We start from the raw sequence: 16,132 nt of genomic DNA on the forward strand, positions 1-16,132 counted from the left end.
GCCCCGTCCAGCCTCTTGCGGTGCTCGCTGGGCTCCTTTCGCTCCCTCTTGTGGGAATGGCACCGCTCAGCGCCGTCCCTCGCAGCGCGACAGAGCCCCGCGCTCTCTGTCCCCCGGGGCTGCGGCGGGGCACTCCCAGCCCTGCCCTCTCCCCTCGCTCTGACCCCAACCCCGGCCTTCCCCACCAGACCCTGAGAATCCAAGTGATGATTGGGATGGATTCTTCATTCATCACCCACATTTCGAGTCTCCAGCCAGGGCTCCAGGCACATTTTCATCACGCTGAGGACTGCGCAGTTGTTCTCTTATTCAAGTCCGGCTCTCCCAAGTCCCACAGGAATTACGGGCCAGCGGGCAGCCCTGTACGGCTTCTGCTGCTGCTGGGGCAAATTGGAGACCAAATTTGGCCACCTCAGCTCTGCCACAGCCGGAGTTTTCCCTTCCCTGGTGCCATTCCAAGCCTGCCTTTCCCCAGGGAGGTGGCACAGGGGTACACATCCCACATCCCAGCTCACAGGCAGCACAGGGATCAGCACTCTGATCCCACATGGAAGTGATGCTCCTGTGCCTGGCAACACAGCCCAAACCAGCTCAGGGGATTCAGGTGGTGCAGGAGGGACCCAGCCACACGTGGGGGTGATGGAGAAGGGGAGCAGGGGACGGGTGCAGTGGGGGCAGAGGGTGGGAGCACACACGTCGTTGTGGCGGGCTGGCAGCAGGAAGAGCGCGGCAGCACCGGCACCCGCCGTGCTCTATCAGCGCCCTTATCTCGCAGGGGGATGGGAGAAGCTCTCGAGGGCGGCTGTGGTTTGGCATCGAGCGCGGGGCTGACGACGCCTGGGGTGCCTCCAGCCCCTAACACCTTCAGCGGGGTTTGCTGAGCGCTGCGTTCTCGGTTTTAATCTCCTCACCTGCGGCGGTGCAGGGGCAGAGATGCTGAGGGAAGGCACGTCGCTTCCTGCCGCACGGCCTGGCAGGGCACAGGGGCTGCAGGTGCCACCCGGCTCCAGGCCACGGTGCCATGAGGTCAGGCAGCGCTGGCCATGTGACCAGGGCCACTGTCACTGCCTGGCCAGGGTGTCCCTTGAGGCACGGATGTGCAGCTCCACCGGGGGGGAGAGGAGGGAACACTGAGCTCTGGTACACATCCAGCTCACTCAAGCTTTTTTCACACATGGAGGCTGCAGGACTCACAGGAGTGATGGGGAGGTGAGCAAGGAAGTAAACGCTGGGCAAACACAGCCTGGCTTCTACCCCAGACCTGTGCAAGGCTCTGCTCTGGCACAGATCACCCCACAGAGCAGCTCTTGTGGCTGAGTGTCCCCATTTCAGAGGTGCCAAACCACCCACCCAGCTGTGGAATCACAGTCACATTGTGCTCAAAGCTGCTCTCCCAGCACCAGTTGCACCAGCAGCAGCATACAGCCCCCAGAACCAGGGATTTAGACTCAGTTTAAGAGTGTAAACCTTCTCTCAGCCTTTTAATGGTGTTTGGGAGAGGGCTGCCCATGGAGACACCCTTGCATGGGTCTGAAGGAGTGGGAATGGAGGATGGAGCAGAGCCCACAGCCCACACCAGTGAAATTTCTGGTTTGTCCTGTACAGGGTCAGGACATGGACTCAGTGATCCCTTGTGGGTCCTTTCCAACTCAGGAACCATAGTTTATGATTCCATGAAGGCAGAGGGCTGACCCCATCTCCCCATAAAAAGGGACATTCTGTGATGGGAGCAAAGCTTCTCAGGGCTTCCTGGGAGCTGGAGGAGATCCTGGTCCCCCCCAAGCAGTGTGGGGAGAACAGAGACCCTCAGTCATGGCAGAAAACTCCTGATGAGGGTCTGATCCTGCAGCCCAAGGCCTGGGGCTGGATGCAGCCCTGTCTGCCCCCGCCCCAAAACATGACTGGTCCCCACCCTGTTCCCATCTTGGTGCCAGTGTCTCACTGGCATCCCACACAGCACCCAGCACCCCCAAACTGCCCATCTTGGGATGGCAGCAGGCCTGGCACCAGCTGGGCTGGGATGGGACAAGGACACTCCAAGAAAAGTAACAGCAAATATATACAGAGTGCAGGGACACAGCCGCTCTGGTGGGCACAGGACTGCTGGCATCTGTCCCTTTGTCACCCCACGGTGTCCAGCCAGGTGGGACCCCCCTGTGGCACCACTCCTGCTCCCGGGGGGGCTATAGGTTGGTGATGTAAACCTCCAGCCCATTGGCTGCAGTCCGGGCAGAGGCTTTCCGGGGCTCCCCTGCCCAAATGTCCCCCACGCTCTCATACAGGTTCTCGGGGACACAGGCCTTCCCTGGCTTGTCCCGTTTTGCTGCCTTCTTCCAGTTAATGTCCACAGCCTCATAGTCGGGGTCGGGGCCACGGCCCTGAGCAGTCCAAGCTCTGTTGTTGATGGACTCGTAGCAGGAGTCAGGGGGGCCTGGGGCTGCTGGGGCCCCCTCCTGCTGGTGGGGGGGCAGCCGCCCAGAACCCCCCTCCTTCACAGCCCCCGGGGTTGATGCAGGGACCTGGGATTTCTTCTTGGTGGCTTTGCACACTGTTGAGTACACCTCCTCCAGCTGCAAAAAGAATTTTATTTTTGGGTGGAGGTTTGGGGGCAATCCCTGCCCACTGCAGGGTATCCTTATGATTTTATCCCCCTCATCTTTTGACAGCTCCTCAGGAGGATCCAGGCAGTGGATCCTAACTTATACCCTGCTCCAGACATGGAGACAGGGAATTAAACAGGGAGACAGGGAATTAAATGACCCCCCCCATGTGCCCCATCCCTGCTGCCCCCCAGAGTCGTACCTTGGCTGGTGGGACATTGCCTGCACCATTCCAGCAGTGCTGTGCTCCAGGGGATCCTGCCACAGCCCCATCCTGCACCTCCACCGACACCACCTTCTTCACTTTATGGACACAGGCATAATCAGCTGCCCCATGCACAGCCCGTGGAGGGGACACCTGGGTGCCAGCTGGCACGGGGGGCGCCGGGGTGTCCTCCCCCCCCACTGCCAGGCACTCATAGACACTGTCTGGCGCTGGTTTCCTCAGCGGGGTGAAGAGAAGGTTGGAGTAGGTCTGGTCAGGGGCTGGAGAAGCAGCCGGGGGCTCAGGGACTGGGATCTGGGGCAGCTCACGGTGCAGGAGGCCAGAGATGTGCAGGGATTCACCTGCAGGGGCCGTGGGACAGGGGAGGTCCAGGCTGGCCGGACGCTGGACTGTGGGAGAGAAGATGAAATGAGGGGATGCCACAGGCACCAACCTCTGTGCCAGCACAGTGCCAGCACTGTGGCACATCTGTCCTCTGTGGGCAGCAGGGGGCCTGCAGGCAGTTGCCCAGGGGCACCAGCCCTTGGGCTCCCCCTGCTCCACGGGCACTCACCGTCGTCTCTGACCTTCACCCGGTACAGCTCGTGCAGCTTCGTGTCCGACTTGCTGAGCGACCGCAGCTGTGTCTGGCCAAGCAGGGCCTGCCATTGGGAACAGACCCCCTCAGGCTGGGCTGAGAGCACAGACCACCCCCCAGAGCTGGTCCTGCCCCCCAAAATGCGCTCTTACCTCATCCACGAGCTTCACCCCATCTGGAGCAACCTTCTTCCTGCCCTTCCTGCGGGGAGAAGTGGGGCTGAGCCCAAAGCGGATGGCAAAGCCAGGGGTGAGGAGCAGGTGTCCCAGGTCCCCAGCAAAGCACTCCCAAAACCCACATCCTGCTCCTTCCCCAGCCCCACAGCAGGGTCTGCGCTGGCTGGGGACATCACAGTTGCATCCTGCACCCAACTGAGCCGTGCACCACTGGCAGTGCCCCTGGCATTGCCCATCCTGTTCACAGCTCAGCCCTCTCTGGGCTGCTCCTCTGAGGTTTTTGGGTGTAGGGGGTGTTCCAGGGGGCTGCGACACACAGGGATGCAGGATCAAGCCAGGCTTGATCTGCACTGGGGCACAGGTGGGGGCTTGGGGTGAGCAGCAGATCCCCACGATCCCAGCTCAGGATGGCTGCACACAGAGTGTCCCTGTGCAGCCACCAAATGCCACCAAGGGACCCCCAGCCCCATCCCAGCCCCAGGAGGGGAAGTGGAGGAGCCGTGGGCAGCACGTACCGTTTACAGACAGCACAGAGGGTGCCCAGGTAGACCAGGCCACCGAGCAGGGCCAGGGCAGTGCCAGCTGGCAGGAGCTGGGTCCCTGCTGTCCCCTCGCCACTGGCTGCAGCCATGGGGGAGCTGCTTCCAGCACCACTGCAGGGCTGAGCTCTGAGGAGAGAGAACACGAGTTGGAGTTCAGCCAGGAGCTGCTGGGCTCACCATGGCATGAAATGGTGCCCTATGACCCCCAGGGCTTGAGGGACCCCTGCAGCACAGTCCCCCAGCAGCAGGTCTCTCTGGATGCTCTGGACGGGGACATTTCACCGGGTGTCCCATTTTCTGGCCAGCGATTGCCATCCCCAGAGTCACCACAGCACCTCCAGTGCCCAGCCCCATGTGGACACTTGGGTGCTCTGCCACCACTGGGGAAAACTTCCGATTTTGGTTGCTTTTGAAAAAAACAATCCAGCAAAACCAGAGGGATTCAAGCTCACAAATTGTCACTGAAATGGTCAAAAGGAGATGCCCAGGAGCCCTGAAAACCCTCTGGAGACACCCTAAAAATGACAGAGTGCTTTCTGGGGACACCAGGACACTACCCTGGGCTGTGGGATGGGGGTGACACCACTCCTGAGCATAGGGGAGGCCAGTAAGGACAGGCAGGATGACTCAATTTCCCGGAAACAGGGTGAGCTTCTGCATCTCCTTCCCTCCCTCCTCTCCCTCCTCATGCCCTGGGCTCAGCAGAACACACCAGGACCCCGTCCTTCTTCTATGGATTCACACGGACCCCACATTCCCTGTGCCACCACAAGATGCTCTCTGCTGTGACACCAGAGCAGAAAACACCCAATCTTCCCACCCTTTCCCTCTGTCTAAAGCTGTGCCTTGACCAAATCCAACCCTTGTCCCTGTGCTTTCCTCAAAGCAAAAATCATCCCCTGCAAATTGCGGCAGAGCCAGAGCAGGCGGCGCAGGGGCAGGAGGGTGCTGGGGAGCCTGACACAAAGCACTGATACCCCCCAGCCTGTCAGGATCACCCCCTTCCCCAGGAGGCTTTTGGTGACCCCTGTTCCATCCTTCCCATGCCACCATCCCTGTCCCTGTTCCGCTGCCAGCACGCTGCAAACCCAAAGCAAAAGTTGAGACCCCGTCACCTGCACCAGCGGCGGCTCCCAGCTCTGCACAGCTCAGCTCTGTGCACCCTGCCCTACAAAAACAGCCTGGCCTGACACCAGCACCCAGGAAATGCCTGATCTGAAAGGAGATGGAGGCAGTTCCTGGAATAAAACACAGCTCCAAGAAGCCACAGTAGGTGATCCAGGCCAGCAGTAGAGTGCCTTCTACCAGCACAGATGGGAACCCAAAGATCCAGAGGGACATGCAGGATCCTCTTACTCACCCTCTTGCATATCTTCACTGAGATGGCAAAGCCCAGATGAGCTCTGGTGAGAAGCCACCCTGCCTTGTGTGAATCTCAGAAGCTATGGCACACCCACCGATGCTCCCCTCTCCCCTGCACTCCGGGTCACACAGCAGCATCTTTGGCACATTTTTACCACAATAACCAGAAGGTCTCTGCCCATTTGTAGCACCTTTTTATCTGAGAGCATCCTTTTATCTAAGAACTTCCCATGCCTTTGGAAACTGCCCTGACTGAAGCATGAACCCTGGAGAGCAATTATTTCAAGGTAGAAAGTGAGACAGAGAGGTTTTAAGGACTAACCTGGCTGGACAGACTGGCTTAGATCAGAGCTGGGAAGGGGAGGCTGTTCCCTTTCCAACGATGTTTTAATTAGACAACACAGCTTTTCTGTCTGAGCATACTTTAATTATTCGGATTACCTGCAACAGGGCCGGGGCGTTAGACAGAGCCTGGAGCTCCTCGCTGGACTCGTTCAGCTCATTAGTGATGGAATCATGGGCTGCAGGACCAGGGCAGAGCTGAGCAGGCTCTGGAGTTGAGCAGACAAAGAGCTAATGAGGTTCAATGGCCAGGAGCTGGTGGGATGTTCGAATGGAGGTGGGAGCTTTCAGCAAGCTGAGGCAGGCACACACGGGGCAGCTTATCCCACAGCAGGGGGGTTTTCCATCCCTGAATTTTGAAGATTGAAAGGAGAGACTTCCTTGAGTAGAAATGAATGCAGATAAATTCTTCTGGCCTACTTTTTGTAGAGCAGGTCGGTGGTTGCTCCAGGATTTCTGACCAGTGAAACTGTGCAGTGCATGCACCTCAGTGTTCAGGCTCAGCAGTCACTGGGAGAAGCCACTTCTTGGGGTCTCCCCAAATCACAGATTCGCGAGAAAAACCCAGTGCCTGACTAAAGACGCTCAGGTAGGACTGAGCAAGTTTGCAAGGCAAAGTCTCAGCCACACCTTCTGAAACGCACACCTGAATTTCCTGCCAATAAAGTTATCGATGGTCCCAGCCCCGGGGCTGCTCCCCGGGGCAGGAGGCTCAGCAGACGGCGTTTCGTAAGGCGCTGGCTCTGCCAGCAGAGGTGGCTTTGAAGACGAGGGCGGTCACAGCCGTTGTGACAACACCCACAGCCCTCCGAGCAGGGATCTCCCCCCTCTGTGTGTGACACCCCAGCACAGGCAGATGGGTCGCTACTCCAGGCCGTGGCAGTTTTTTGTGAGTCCTACAAAAGGTGCAAGTTGCTCATCTGGGCTTCCTGAAAGCAAGATTAAATTCATTGCAAAATCAAGTGCTGCTGCTGATGATTCTGCCTGGCCTCTGATTCATCTCTCCAGATAAAACCACAGTGTTCAGTGCAGGGTGGCAAGAGAAAAGTCTGCGAAGCTACTCAAAGCCTATTTGCACAAAACCAAGAGGAGCATTCTGAGCTGATTTCCACCAGCAACTGTGCACACAGCTGCAGCAAACTCTGCTCAGGTACCCCAGGGAGTTGTGCCTCAAAAAAGGCCCAAGAAGCAGAAGTAGATGGATTTTTTTCTTTTCAATTACAAAAAGTGAAAGCTCTGCTTATAGTCAGTCACAACACTGAATCTGCCCTGGACCATGGGGTGCAATTAGTGAATTTTAAGACTATTTCGAAAAAGCAGGCATGAGATCTTATCCACTTTGCTCATCTCTGTAATGAGATTTCATGAACAAACACCTCTGGGGGCTTTTCATTTAGAAAGTGCCAACCACACTTCTAAATGCCAGACCCAAATGTCTGAAAACTTGGATGCAGACTTCCAGCTGCAGTTCTGATCACTGCTCACATGCTGGAGTGGCTTTTGAGAAAATACAACTTTAAAGCCTTTGGGTGAGTGACTGTCAGCCCACACCAAAGGGCTCTGCTTGAGGCTGACACCATTTCAGCAGTTTTCTTTCTTCCCTTCCCTGGTTGCTGAACACTCACTTGAGCTCTTCATGCTCTTCTAAGGCAAGAATCAGCTCAAGAGGTTTTCTGCAGAGCCGAGCCACAGCAGGAGACCAGCGGAGAGCTGGGAGCTGCTGTTATGGGAAGCCAGATTCCAAACTACAGGATGGCCCTATTAGAGAGATGTGTCTTCTCAAGAACCATCAGCCCACCACAGTGGTTTCCTTTGCCACAAATGCACTACTTCTACATCATCTTAGGTTTTCAGAAGACAGCATTTCAGTGACCACATTCTCAAGCCTCCTCACCCAGAGACAGGAGCTCAGCACTTTCTTGTTGCACACACCAGCAATACTCCTGTCCCCCTCCCCACAACACAACTGGAAATTTCCACAATTCACACTCCTTTGAACTGAATTCATTCATCCCAAAAGCAACTGGCTCCCACTCAGTCCCCAGACTCCAGCCATGGGATCCCAGCAGCACTGCCAAGCTCCACCACCTTTGCTTCCCTTTCAAGCCCAGCTGCAGAGCACAAATCTGGGAATGACAGAGACTGGAGCCCAGCTCTCAAAGTTGAACCCAGCTGAGGCTCCCCAGAGCAGAGCTGGAATCCTGCCTGTCCAGTCTATCCAGCCCCAAGAGCATCTCTGACAATGCTGTGACTTCTAAATACGTTGGGGGGCTTTAAAGTATTTCCCCCCAGTTTAGCTGCAGATTCCCCGTTTCCCAGGCAGGAAAGCCACCACCACTTACTTGCAGGAACTCAGAATCCGGTGAGTGTGGAGTGCAGGGATCCAACCACGCTCTCTTCCTTGCCGACCAGCCTGGAGAATTTCATTTTTTATCCCACAGCAAGTCCCAGTCAGGGCCTCCCACACACTCCCAGCATCCCGGTTTGAGCTCTCCCGCTCGCTGAGGAGCAGCTGGCTGCGAGCAGGCACAGAGCACACACACCACAGCTTCCTGCCCTCGGAGGTGGCGGCTTCACCCCGGGGTAGGCTGGGTCTGTGCTGCAGACTCCCGGCACACTCGAGCACCTCCTGCCCCGCCCGGCTCCTCCGGGAGCTCAGGGCAATATAAGGAAAGAATGGGGCGCCCCAGATCATCATTACCTTGCAAATGAACGACGCCTTACAAGGAGAGAGCGGAAAAAGAAACACCAACTTTATTCATCAGGGACGTGAACTTGGCTGGGTGGGAGGTGGCAGCCGCTGGAATAGGAGTCTGACAAGCTGTGAAGATCCCAAGGAGGGGTCACAATAGGACTCAGATAAGATACAGGGCTCATCCTCCCAGTTCCTAAAGAGATGTTAAACAGTCTCAGAGCACAAAATAAAGCCCCAAATTTTCCGTGCCCAGCTCAGCTCTCCAATCATGGGCCACTTCAGTGAGCATCGTGCTAAGCTGGGCACATTAATCCTTGTCACCACTCGGCACTCAAGTGTGAGAAACAATCAGTCACTTGTGAGGGAGGGCCACTGTTAAACCCTTGAGCTGAGCCCCGCGTGTGGAGAACACGAACTGAGAACACTGCGGACAGTACAGGCAATTCCAATAGGAACCAAGTGCCCGAGGCAGCCCATGAAGCTCCCACATCCATGAGGATCACAGCAGGATCCAGGTGCTCTTCAGCAGCACAGACTCACTCCCACAGGTTTCCTGAAGATGTTCATCTTGGTTTTGCTGTCTCGCTGCATTTCTGAGGTGTGTCTGCAGCAGTGTGAAATCCCACACGACCTGAACAGCTCTGATGGTATCTTCTTCAGTCTCTGATTTTCTTGTTCGTTTGGCAGCCTGACCCTGCAAGCAGGCACAGCCCTGCCCAGGCTGACAGCTTGATTTTAATCTGTTCTTAGGGATAGATAAAAAAGGGGGTACGACAGGAACCTTTTCATTAGAAAAGCCACTCACAGAATAAAAGGAAATTGGTTCCTTAAATTAGGAAAAAAAAAAAAAAAAAAAAAAAGGTGTCCTTAAGATACTGGCATGAATTGCAAACTATTAAAAAAAAAAAAGCCTTTACAATGCAGAAAATGCAGAAATTCCACCAGATGATGAAACCAGCATCTCCTCCGAGGCAAGCACTGGCCACCACCAACACAGAGTGTAACCAGGGGAGAGGACATCCCTCCTGTCCACTTTCCATGCTGCAGGGAAGGGCATTTGGCTTGCCTGGCCTGCTTCCAGCCCAGCCCCAAGCTCTCCCACTGCAGGGCTGCACACTGGCCTCACACAGATCCTGCTCTTTGCGCTCATCCAGGGCCCAGTCCAAGCTGGATCTGGGTCCTGAGGATTTTTTTTCAGTAAAAGGACCCATAATCAGTAGGGCACCTTGGACAGAAAACCCCAACTGACGGTGGCAAAAATCACAGGGTTCCCTGTGGAGCTGTTCCTGGATAGGAGGCTTGGGAATTCCATTATGCTGCTGGCTTATTCTCCCAGCTATGGCACTCTACTTGTGGAACCAGGCAACCTTCCATGCCAAGCCAGTGAGTTTGGCTACAGCCTGGGATACTCTTTACAAACTGCTGAAATCTGATGCTCCAGGCTGCTGGTTCCCACCTCAGAGCTGTCAATTTTCTGTCTCTTCCTTACACTCGGGCTACAAAGAACTGCTCCCCCCAAAAATGGAGTTCTCAGCTAAATCCCCCAGTAAACACCAGAAGGCAGAGAGCAGCTAAAGCACCCGACCTTTGATGTTTTCACCCAGCCACGGTCGGGACACCTGTGCTTGGCAGGTGGCCACAGACAGAAAGCACAGTTAAGGGCAGGATGTGGGGCTGTCCAAGCCCCCTCAGCTGGTTTCTAGCCAGCAGTGTTATCACCTGAGCACCCACAGACTCTGGATGGAGCTGCTACTGCAGGGAAAATGAAGGAAAGAAGTGTGCAAGAGAGGAGAGAATTGTATTCCTTGTAGCTAGGCCTCGTCCAAGGCCCACCTCACTGAATGCTCTCGGGGCTGGACGGATGTTCACTTCTCCCTTCCCAGAAGAGCTCAGAAGCATCCAGAAACTGCTGCTTTTTTGCCCAGTTTCAGGCTTGGCAGCCTGAGGCCCAGCAGAGCAGGACAGCTCCCTGAGGCTCTGAGGCCAGGAGCACCAGAAGGACAACTCCTGCAGTCCTGCACCTTCCTCAGCACCTAGAACTCAGTCATCTTCTTGTGGGTGTCTGCTTTCTTCTGCTCCCGTTGCAGCCTGGCTTCCTGGGCCTGCAGCTGCCCCAGCTGCTTGTGAGCATTAGCCAGCTTCTCCTCCAGCTGAGCTGCAGCAATGCTGTGCCTGAAAACAAAAAGCACAGTGGCAATGTCATCCTGCATGGTAAGATCAAAGGCTTCTTCCATCCCAGTAGGGTTTCTCCTTTCCTGTAGGATTAGCCCAAGGGACCTGCTGAAAGCCAGGAATAACTTGATGCTCAGCATTATCTGGGCTAGACAATGTCCTCCTGGGATGCTCAGCAGCAATGCTGCAGAGGTGGGCACAAGAAGGACTCAGCAGCTTTCCTCAGAAAGCTCCTCTCTTTGCCACAGCCTGAATTCCAGCCAAACGAGCCCAGACACATCTACCAGTGTCCACTGGTCTGAAGCACACACTGAACTCTCTCCTCCACCTCAGTCCCATCCAGATATATTTCACTTGTTCCTCCCATACCTCATTTCAAGCCCACCCCTCCCCAGAAGCACTACAAACTTGATCCCAAAGAACATTTTCCTACCGCCCGATGTTGCGTGCCAGGGCCTGCTGGATTCCCCTGATATCCCTCTGTGTTTGCTCAATCTTCTCCGTGGTCTGGAAGAGACTGACACTCAGGGCCTTCTTGGTGCTCTTGCTGGCGTGGTAGATCTCTTTGCTGTTCCTCTGGGGCAGGGCCATCCCGCCAGCCTTGTCCCCAGCGCTCTTCCCGCGCAGTTTCTCGTTCAGGAAGTCGAACACGTTGCGCGGGGCCTTACGCCCGCCCAGCTGTGCAGAGCTGCCTCCCTTTGCTCGGCATTTCCTCGATTTGCCTGGCTCCAGCTTGCCCTGCTTCTTCTTCTGAAGCACCTCAGCACACTGGTCCAGGGACTTCCCTCGAGGAAGCACCACAGCCTGCACGGGCTCCACTCTGCCCTCACCATTTTTCCCTAGGCCTGAGGAGAGAGTCAGTGATTACAGCATCCCCTCTCCGAGTCACCTCCCACCACAAGCTTAAAACAAGCAAAGAGGCTTTTGAGGTACTGAAAGTCAGAACTTCTGTCCAAGCCAAGGGGACCAGCAAAGGCCAGGCCAGGAGCCTTCCACAGCAGATTTGTGATTCCAAGCCCGAGGCCATCCGTCAGGCTGGTTTCTATGAAACCAGGTTCATCCTCAGCTTCTCAAGCCAGGTTCTACCTAAAACTGGTTTGGTTCCTCTGGGAGAACAGGAGACACAGAGGCCCTCCCAGAGCCCCCAAGGCTCGATGCAATTTGGGTGGGAGCAGCGAGTTCAGCAGGCTTTGAAGTCTGTGTCCAGGCCAGGAGAAGCATTAACACAGACATCAGAAGCTTTGCAGATCAGCTCCCTTCCACCTCCACCCTTTGAACACTCCACAGCGTTCTCACGGCTTTGATCATGAACTTGACCAGTGCCTCCACTGTTTGCCATTACCATACAGGGGTTGGTGCCCCACATGCCTCTACTTCCATGAAATAACTCATGCCTCTTCCCTCCAACACTGCTGTGATCTGTCACACTGCTTGAGCCTCAGCCCTTTGGCACAGCAAAGTTCTGGCTTCATCCAAAATCCTGGGTTTTTCTCAACAGCGCCAGGACCACCCTCTTCCCCTTACCTTTTCCAAACTCATATCCCATCTGAACGAGCAGTTTGGAGCCAATGCCTCGAGTATGGGCCTCCCAGCCACCGAAAGAGGAGCTGCAGGCAGGGCTCCATTCCCCGTTCTCTGGAACGCCTGAATCGATCACTGTGGCACACAAGAGGAGAATCAGTGAAATATGGTGAATCTCTCTGAATTGTGAATAAAGCTGCTGTGTGGGGCATCCCTCACAGGACAGTACAATTCATTTCTCCAACCCTAAAAACATTTGGTCACTTCTCCAGCCTTACTTAGTTCCTACTGAATCATCACCTTCCATGAACACTATACAGGGAGTGACTGAAATGTGAGGTTTCACTTGATTTAATGCACATACCACCTCCCACTTCCAGAAAGAATCACCCAGAAGTTTTATGATTATTTTCCTTCCTTCCAGGATGATAATACAGACTAATGTACATATCTGAGTAGAATTTAGCACAGTATTAGCACCTAATACTTATCCTGTGCCTCCAGCTCCTGTCTCCGTATGAGGCTCCTCGAGGCCACAGCATTAATTCTGTGTTATTTGGATCCAATAACCTCAGTCAGGTTAAATGTAAAGAGCTCTAGGACACGACTTTGTCCCTGTGATGCAGCTGTGGCACCACCAGAGGGACAGAGCTGCCTGTGCAACTTCCAGGAACTCACTTGGGCACTCTCTCTCACCTTTCAGCAGTAAAACAGGGCACGGTTCCTGCAGCCTCTTCGAGGCACCACAAGGAGCCAACACTCACATTTCCTTGGGTCTCACACTCCTGGGTCATGGAGCTCCCAGGGATGAGAAAATCTGATTCATTTATTAACTCAGTTCAGCCAGACATGTAAGAAACAGGCTCTGAGTCTGGAACTCTCAAATATCACACCCTCCTCTTCCACGTATGGGAAGTTCTCATGGAAACCCCCAGCCTCCATTAACCCAGGGATTTGCATACAACAAAGATTTTAGTTTGCAGTTATAGCATAACATCCAGTTACTGTTCTTCAATACCTCAGGAACACAGGAAGAGATCAACTGCTCTTTCATCAGAGGTGAGACACTCAGAGTGAGAGCTCTAGGACAGCCAGCCAGTCCCAGAGAGAAGCAGAACAAAATCCCAAGTCACTCCTGCTCAAATTCTCCCACTCCCTTACCTTTGGCATAACCAGAATCATCCACACTGTCCTCATCAGACTCTCCAGATTCAGCAGCATCTTCACTTCTCAGGGGTGGGATGACACTGTCCCCTTCCACCACGGCCTCCTTGAGGAGCAGGGAGTCAAATTTCACCGTGTAGTAACCACTGTCCACATCTAGGAGGGAACAGGGACAAGCAAGGACAGGGAGCTAAACCAGAGCCAGCCCCAGCAGAATGACATGGGACAGGGGGCAGGCCCAAGAACAGTTCTACACAATTCTGGGTTAAATCTGTGGGTTTTGTTTCTGTCTGGGAGGGAGAAGCACCCACTGCAATGAAAAGCATTTCCACAATGCCTGTGTTGATACCTAGAAGTTTATCTCTACAAATCAAGAAAGGTGCGCTGTTGAGAAATGGAATTAAATAGAAGTTAGACCTTGCTCCCTTCTGACTTAACAACAGTTAAAAGAAAGATGCAAAGAGGGAACAAACCCTCCTTCCCAGGACAGAGGGAAGCCTGTATCAGCAGCTGCCGGGCAGGGCCAGCTCCCCTGGTTTTTGTTTAAACAAGACCAGATTATTGCAATTCGCACCTACTATACATGTAAATTCCTGCAGTCCCTCCCTCTTCCCTGGAGCAGTTAATGACCTCTTAGTCATTTCCCTTCCACATTCTTGCTCTTTATATCTCCTGTTTTCCAGTCAATTCCCTCCTCTAACCTGACAAAACTCAGTTTGTTTCCTCAGCTACATCAAGATTTTGAGTTCAGGGCAGCACCCACAGTTTACATTTTTCTGTCATTAACCACGAGAGCCAAGTTTTAGATCCTCGTTAACCTCAGCCTCCACCTTCCCCTTGGGCCCCGGACAAGCCCCTGCCCCCTCACCGGTGATTCTGGCCGTGTACCAGATGCCATCGCTGTGCTTGGCCAGGCAGGCTGAGCCCACCCCCAGACTGCCCAGGTCGGGCTCCTGGAACGGCTGGAGCTCCTCCACGGACACCACCTGGCCATGGGAGAACCTGCAGGGAAGGAGGAACAGGAGCTTTCAATGAAAATCCCTTCCCTCCTCCAAGGAAATGCACACGAGTGTCAGCGGTGAGGAACCTCTGCCAGAATTAGGGAAGTGTGACCAGGTGCTGTTGCAGTTATAAAGTTGTTCATGTTTCACCTTAAACTCGTTATTTATGTCATGGGACAAAGAATGCATCCCACCCCAGAGAATCAAACCTCATTGCTAGTGACACATCCAATTAAAAAGTTCATGGCTTTGGGGATAAACAGGCCCAGAGACAGGCAGGGCTCCAGCCCAGCACCTTCACAGACCACTGAGGTTGATCCTGGTGAAGATCCCCAAAAACAGAGCCTACACAACCTCCCTGTGCAACTGGGATGTGTGCATTATCCACAGGCTTGGGTGTTTGATTTTAAAACACTTCATCAGTTGTTCATTTATCCACTCAGTTATGTATCATCTCTGCAGCTCTCCCATGGGATTTTCCATTTCCTCTGTGCATTAGCCACAGAAAACAGCCAAACTGATGCCATTGCTCACCACAGCACATTTTAAAAACACTAAGGCACAATTTCTCTGGGTGAAAAAAGCACCTTAGGAAGGGGCTTATCCCTCTGAAAGACAACGCCCCTCCCACCCCTCTCTCTTTACCGACAGTTCTCCTTAAATCTGCATTTGTCATCCAGGAAGAACGGGCACGGCTTCAGGGACTTGTGGGTGGGGTACAGGTAGAGCACCCTGACCCCTGCACTGCCATCCTCCAGCTCCTCTGTCCCCACAATCATGGCATTGTGGTACTCCAGCGTCCCCCAGGAGCTGTAGTAGGGGGCTTTAACCTTCATCCCACTCAACTCCTCCTCCTCCTCCTCTCTCTCAGACTCCTCCTCCTCTTCATTGCACTTTGATTTGGTTTTAGACCCTGTTTCTCCCTCTCTCTCTGAGGAGATCTCGCTGTCATCAGCTGCAGGCTCCTCATCTGTTCCAAGCCCAGCAATGGCTTCTTTAAAAGCAGCATATTCCTCATCTTGGGCAGAGCTGTCCAGGTGGGAATCCTGCCCTGGGAGACCCGCTGGGGAGGAGGAGGAGGCATCTGTGTCCAAAGTGGCCAGAAGTTTGCTCTTTTTCACAGCCACCAGGCTCGACTCGGTCAGTTCGATGAGCTGCTTCAGATCCTCCTGCAGCTGCATCAGGTCCGACTGCTGCGATGGGTCCTGGCCCGCCCCCAGCGCCAGCTCCACCTGCTGCAGCTGGGCGTTGTAGGTCTGGATCGCTGCTTCCAGACTCTCTTCATCCATTCTCAGCACAGGGAAGGCGCCTCTGCCCGCGTCCTCTCCACGAACTCAAAACACATTCGGAGTTTACTCAAGCACTTTTGGATAACGAGTCCTCGCCCGCAGAAGCGACATCTACCCGCCGTCTCGCTCTTTCCCTCGGAAATCACCAGAGCGATGCTCCCGCTGGAAACAGGCGGCAAAAGGCGACGGGAGAGGCCGGGCCTGGCCCTGCCCTCCCCCGCCACGGAGTGCACCCTCGCCCACCGGGCCCGCGCACGACACCGCTCCTCCCGCGGCCTGGGCGCTCCCTCAGCCCCGGGGCTGCAACACCTCCCTGAGCCACCACTGCCACCTCGGCGGCCCCAGTGCGCCCTCAGCCGCCTCGGGCCCTGCGAGCCGCCTCCATGACACCCGCCATGACACCCCCTCTTCCGGCCGCAGCGCCCCCACTTCCGGCTGCGCTGGCCAACGCGTCACCCGCTCAGC

At 54.9% G+C, this 16,132-nt stretch overlaps 2 protein-coding genes across 4 annotated transcripts; both read right to left on the reverse strand.

The window, feature by feature from the left end:
• Nucleotides 1-1,497: 1,497 nt before the first annotated feature.
• Nucleotides 1,498-8,402, reverse strand: LIME1 (Lck interacting transmembrane adaptor 1). Of its 3 annotated transcripts, none has more exons than XM_063402224.1 (7): nucleotides 8,168-8,402; nucleotides 5,925-6,034; nucleotides 4,095-4,247; nucleotides 3,556-3,604; nucleotides 3,380-3,467; nucleotides 2,803-3,215; nucleotides 1,498-2,570 (listed from the first exon to the last, which is right to left on the reverse strand). In XM_063402224.1, exons 3-7 carry the CDS (start codon nucleotides 4,208-4,210, stop codon nucleotides 2,184-2,186), a joined length of 1,053 nt encoding a protein of 350 aa, XP_063258294.1. In that variant the 5' UTR covers nucleotides 4,211-4,247; nucleotides 5,925-6,034; nucleotides 8,168-8,402; the 3' UTR covers nucleotides 1,498-2,183. The 3 variants fall into 3 exon arrangements, with proteins under 3 accessions (XP_063258294.1, XP_063258293.1, XP_063258295.1); XM_063402223.1 differs by having other exon boundaries at nucleotides 5,925-6,174; XM_063402225.1 differs by lacking the exon at nucleotides 5,925-6,034.
• A 154-nt stretch (nucleotides 8,403-8,556) lies between these two features.
• On the reverse strand, nucleotides 8,557-16,090 carry ZGPAT (zinc finger CCCH-type and G-patch domain containing). The gene is made up of 6 exons (XM_063404371.1): nucleotides 15,024-16,090; nucleotides 14,246-14,379; nucleotides 13,375-13,533; nucleotides 12,217-12,348; nucleotides 11,126-11,537; nucleotides 8,557-10,692 (listed from the first exon to the last, which is right to left on the reverse strand). The coding sequence occupies exons 1-6, from the start codon at nucleotides 15,665-15,667 to the stop codon at nucleotides 10,554-10,556; spliced, it is 1,620 nt and encodes a 539-aa protein (XP_063260441.1). The 5' UTR covers nucleotides 15,668-16,090; the 3' UTR covers nucleotides 8,557-10,553.
• Between the last annotated feature and the right edge of the window lie 42 nt (nucleotides 16,091-16,132).

This window comes from Prinia subflava, chromosome 8 (assembly GCF_021018805.1).
Source record: "Prinia subflava isolate CZ2003 ecotype Zambia chromosome 8, Cam_Psub_1.2, whole genome shotgun sequence".
In the NCBI taxonomy this organism is placed as follows: Eukaryota; Metazoa; Chordata; class Aves; order Passeriformes; family Cisticolidae; genus Prinia; species Prinia subflava.

Excerpts from the sequence above, each read along its gene's own strand:
- ZGPAT (XM_063404371.1), bottom strand. The coding sequence starts at position 15,667 with ATGGATGAAGAGAGTCTGGAAGCAGCGATCCAGACCTACAACGCCCAG. Across the intron at positions 12,349-13,374 it reads TGATTCTGGTTATGCCAAAG|TGATCGATTCAGGCGTTCCA; the intron begins GTAAGGGAGTGG and ends TGTGTGCCACAG. Across the intron at positions 11,538-12,216 it reads GGGATATGAGTTTGGAAAAG|GCCTAGGGAAAAATGGTGAG; the intron begins GTAAGGGGAAGA and ends CTCTCTCCTCAG.
- LIME1 (XM_063402225.1), bottom strand. The coding sequence starts at position 4,210 with ATGGCTGCAGCCAGTGGCGAGGGGACAGCAGGGACCCAGCTCCTGCCA. Across the intron at positions 3,605-4,094 it reads CTCTGTGCTGTCTGTAAACG|GAAGGGCAGGAAGAAGGTTG; the intron begins GTACGTGCTGCC and ends TTCTCCCCGCAG. Across the intron at positions 3,468-3,555 it reads GGGTGAAGCTCGTGGATGAG|GCCCTGCTTGGCCAGACACA; the intron begins GTAAGAGCGCAT and ends TCCCAATGGCAG.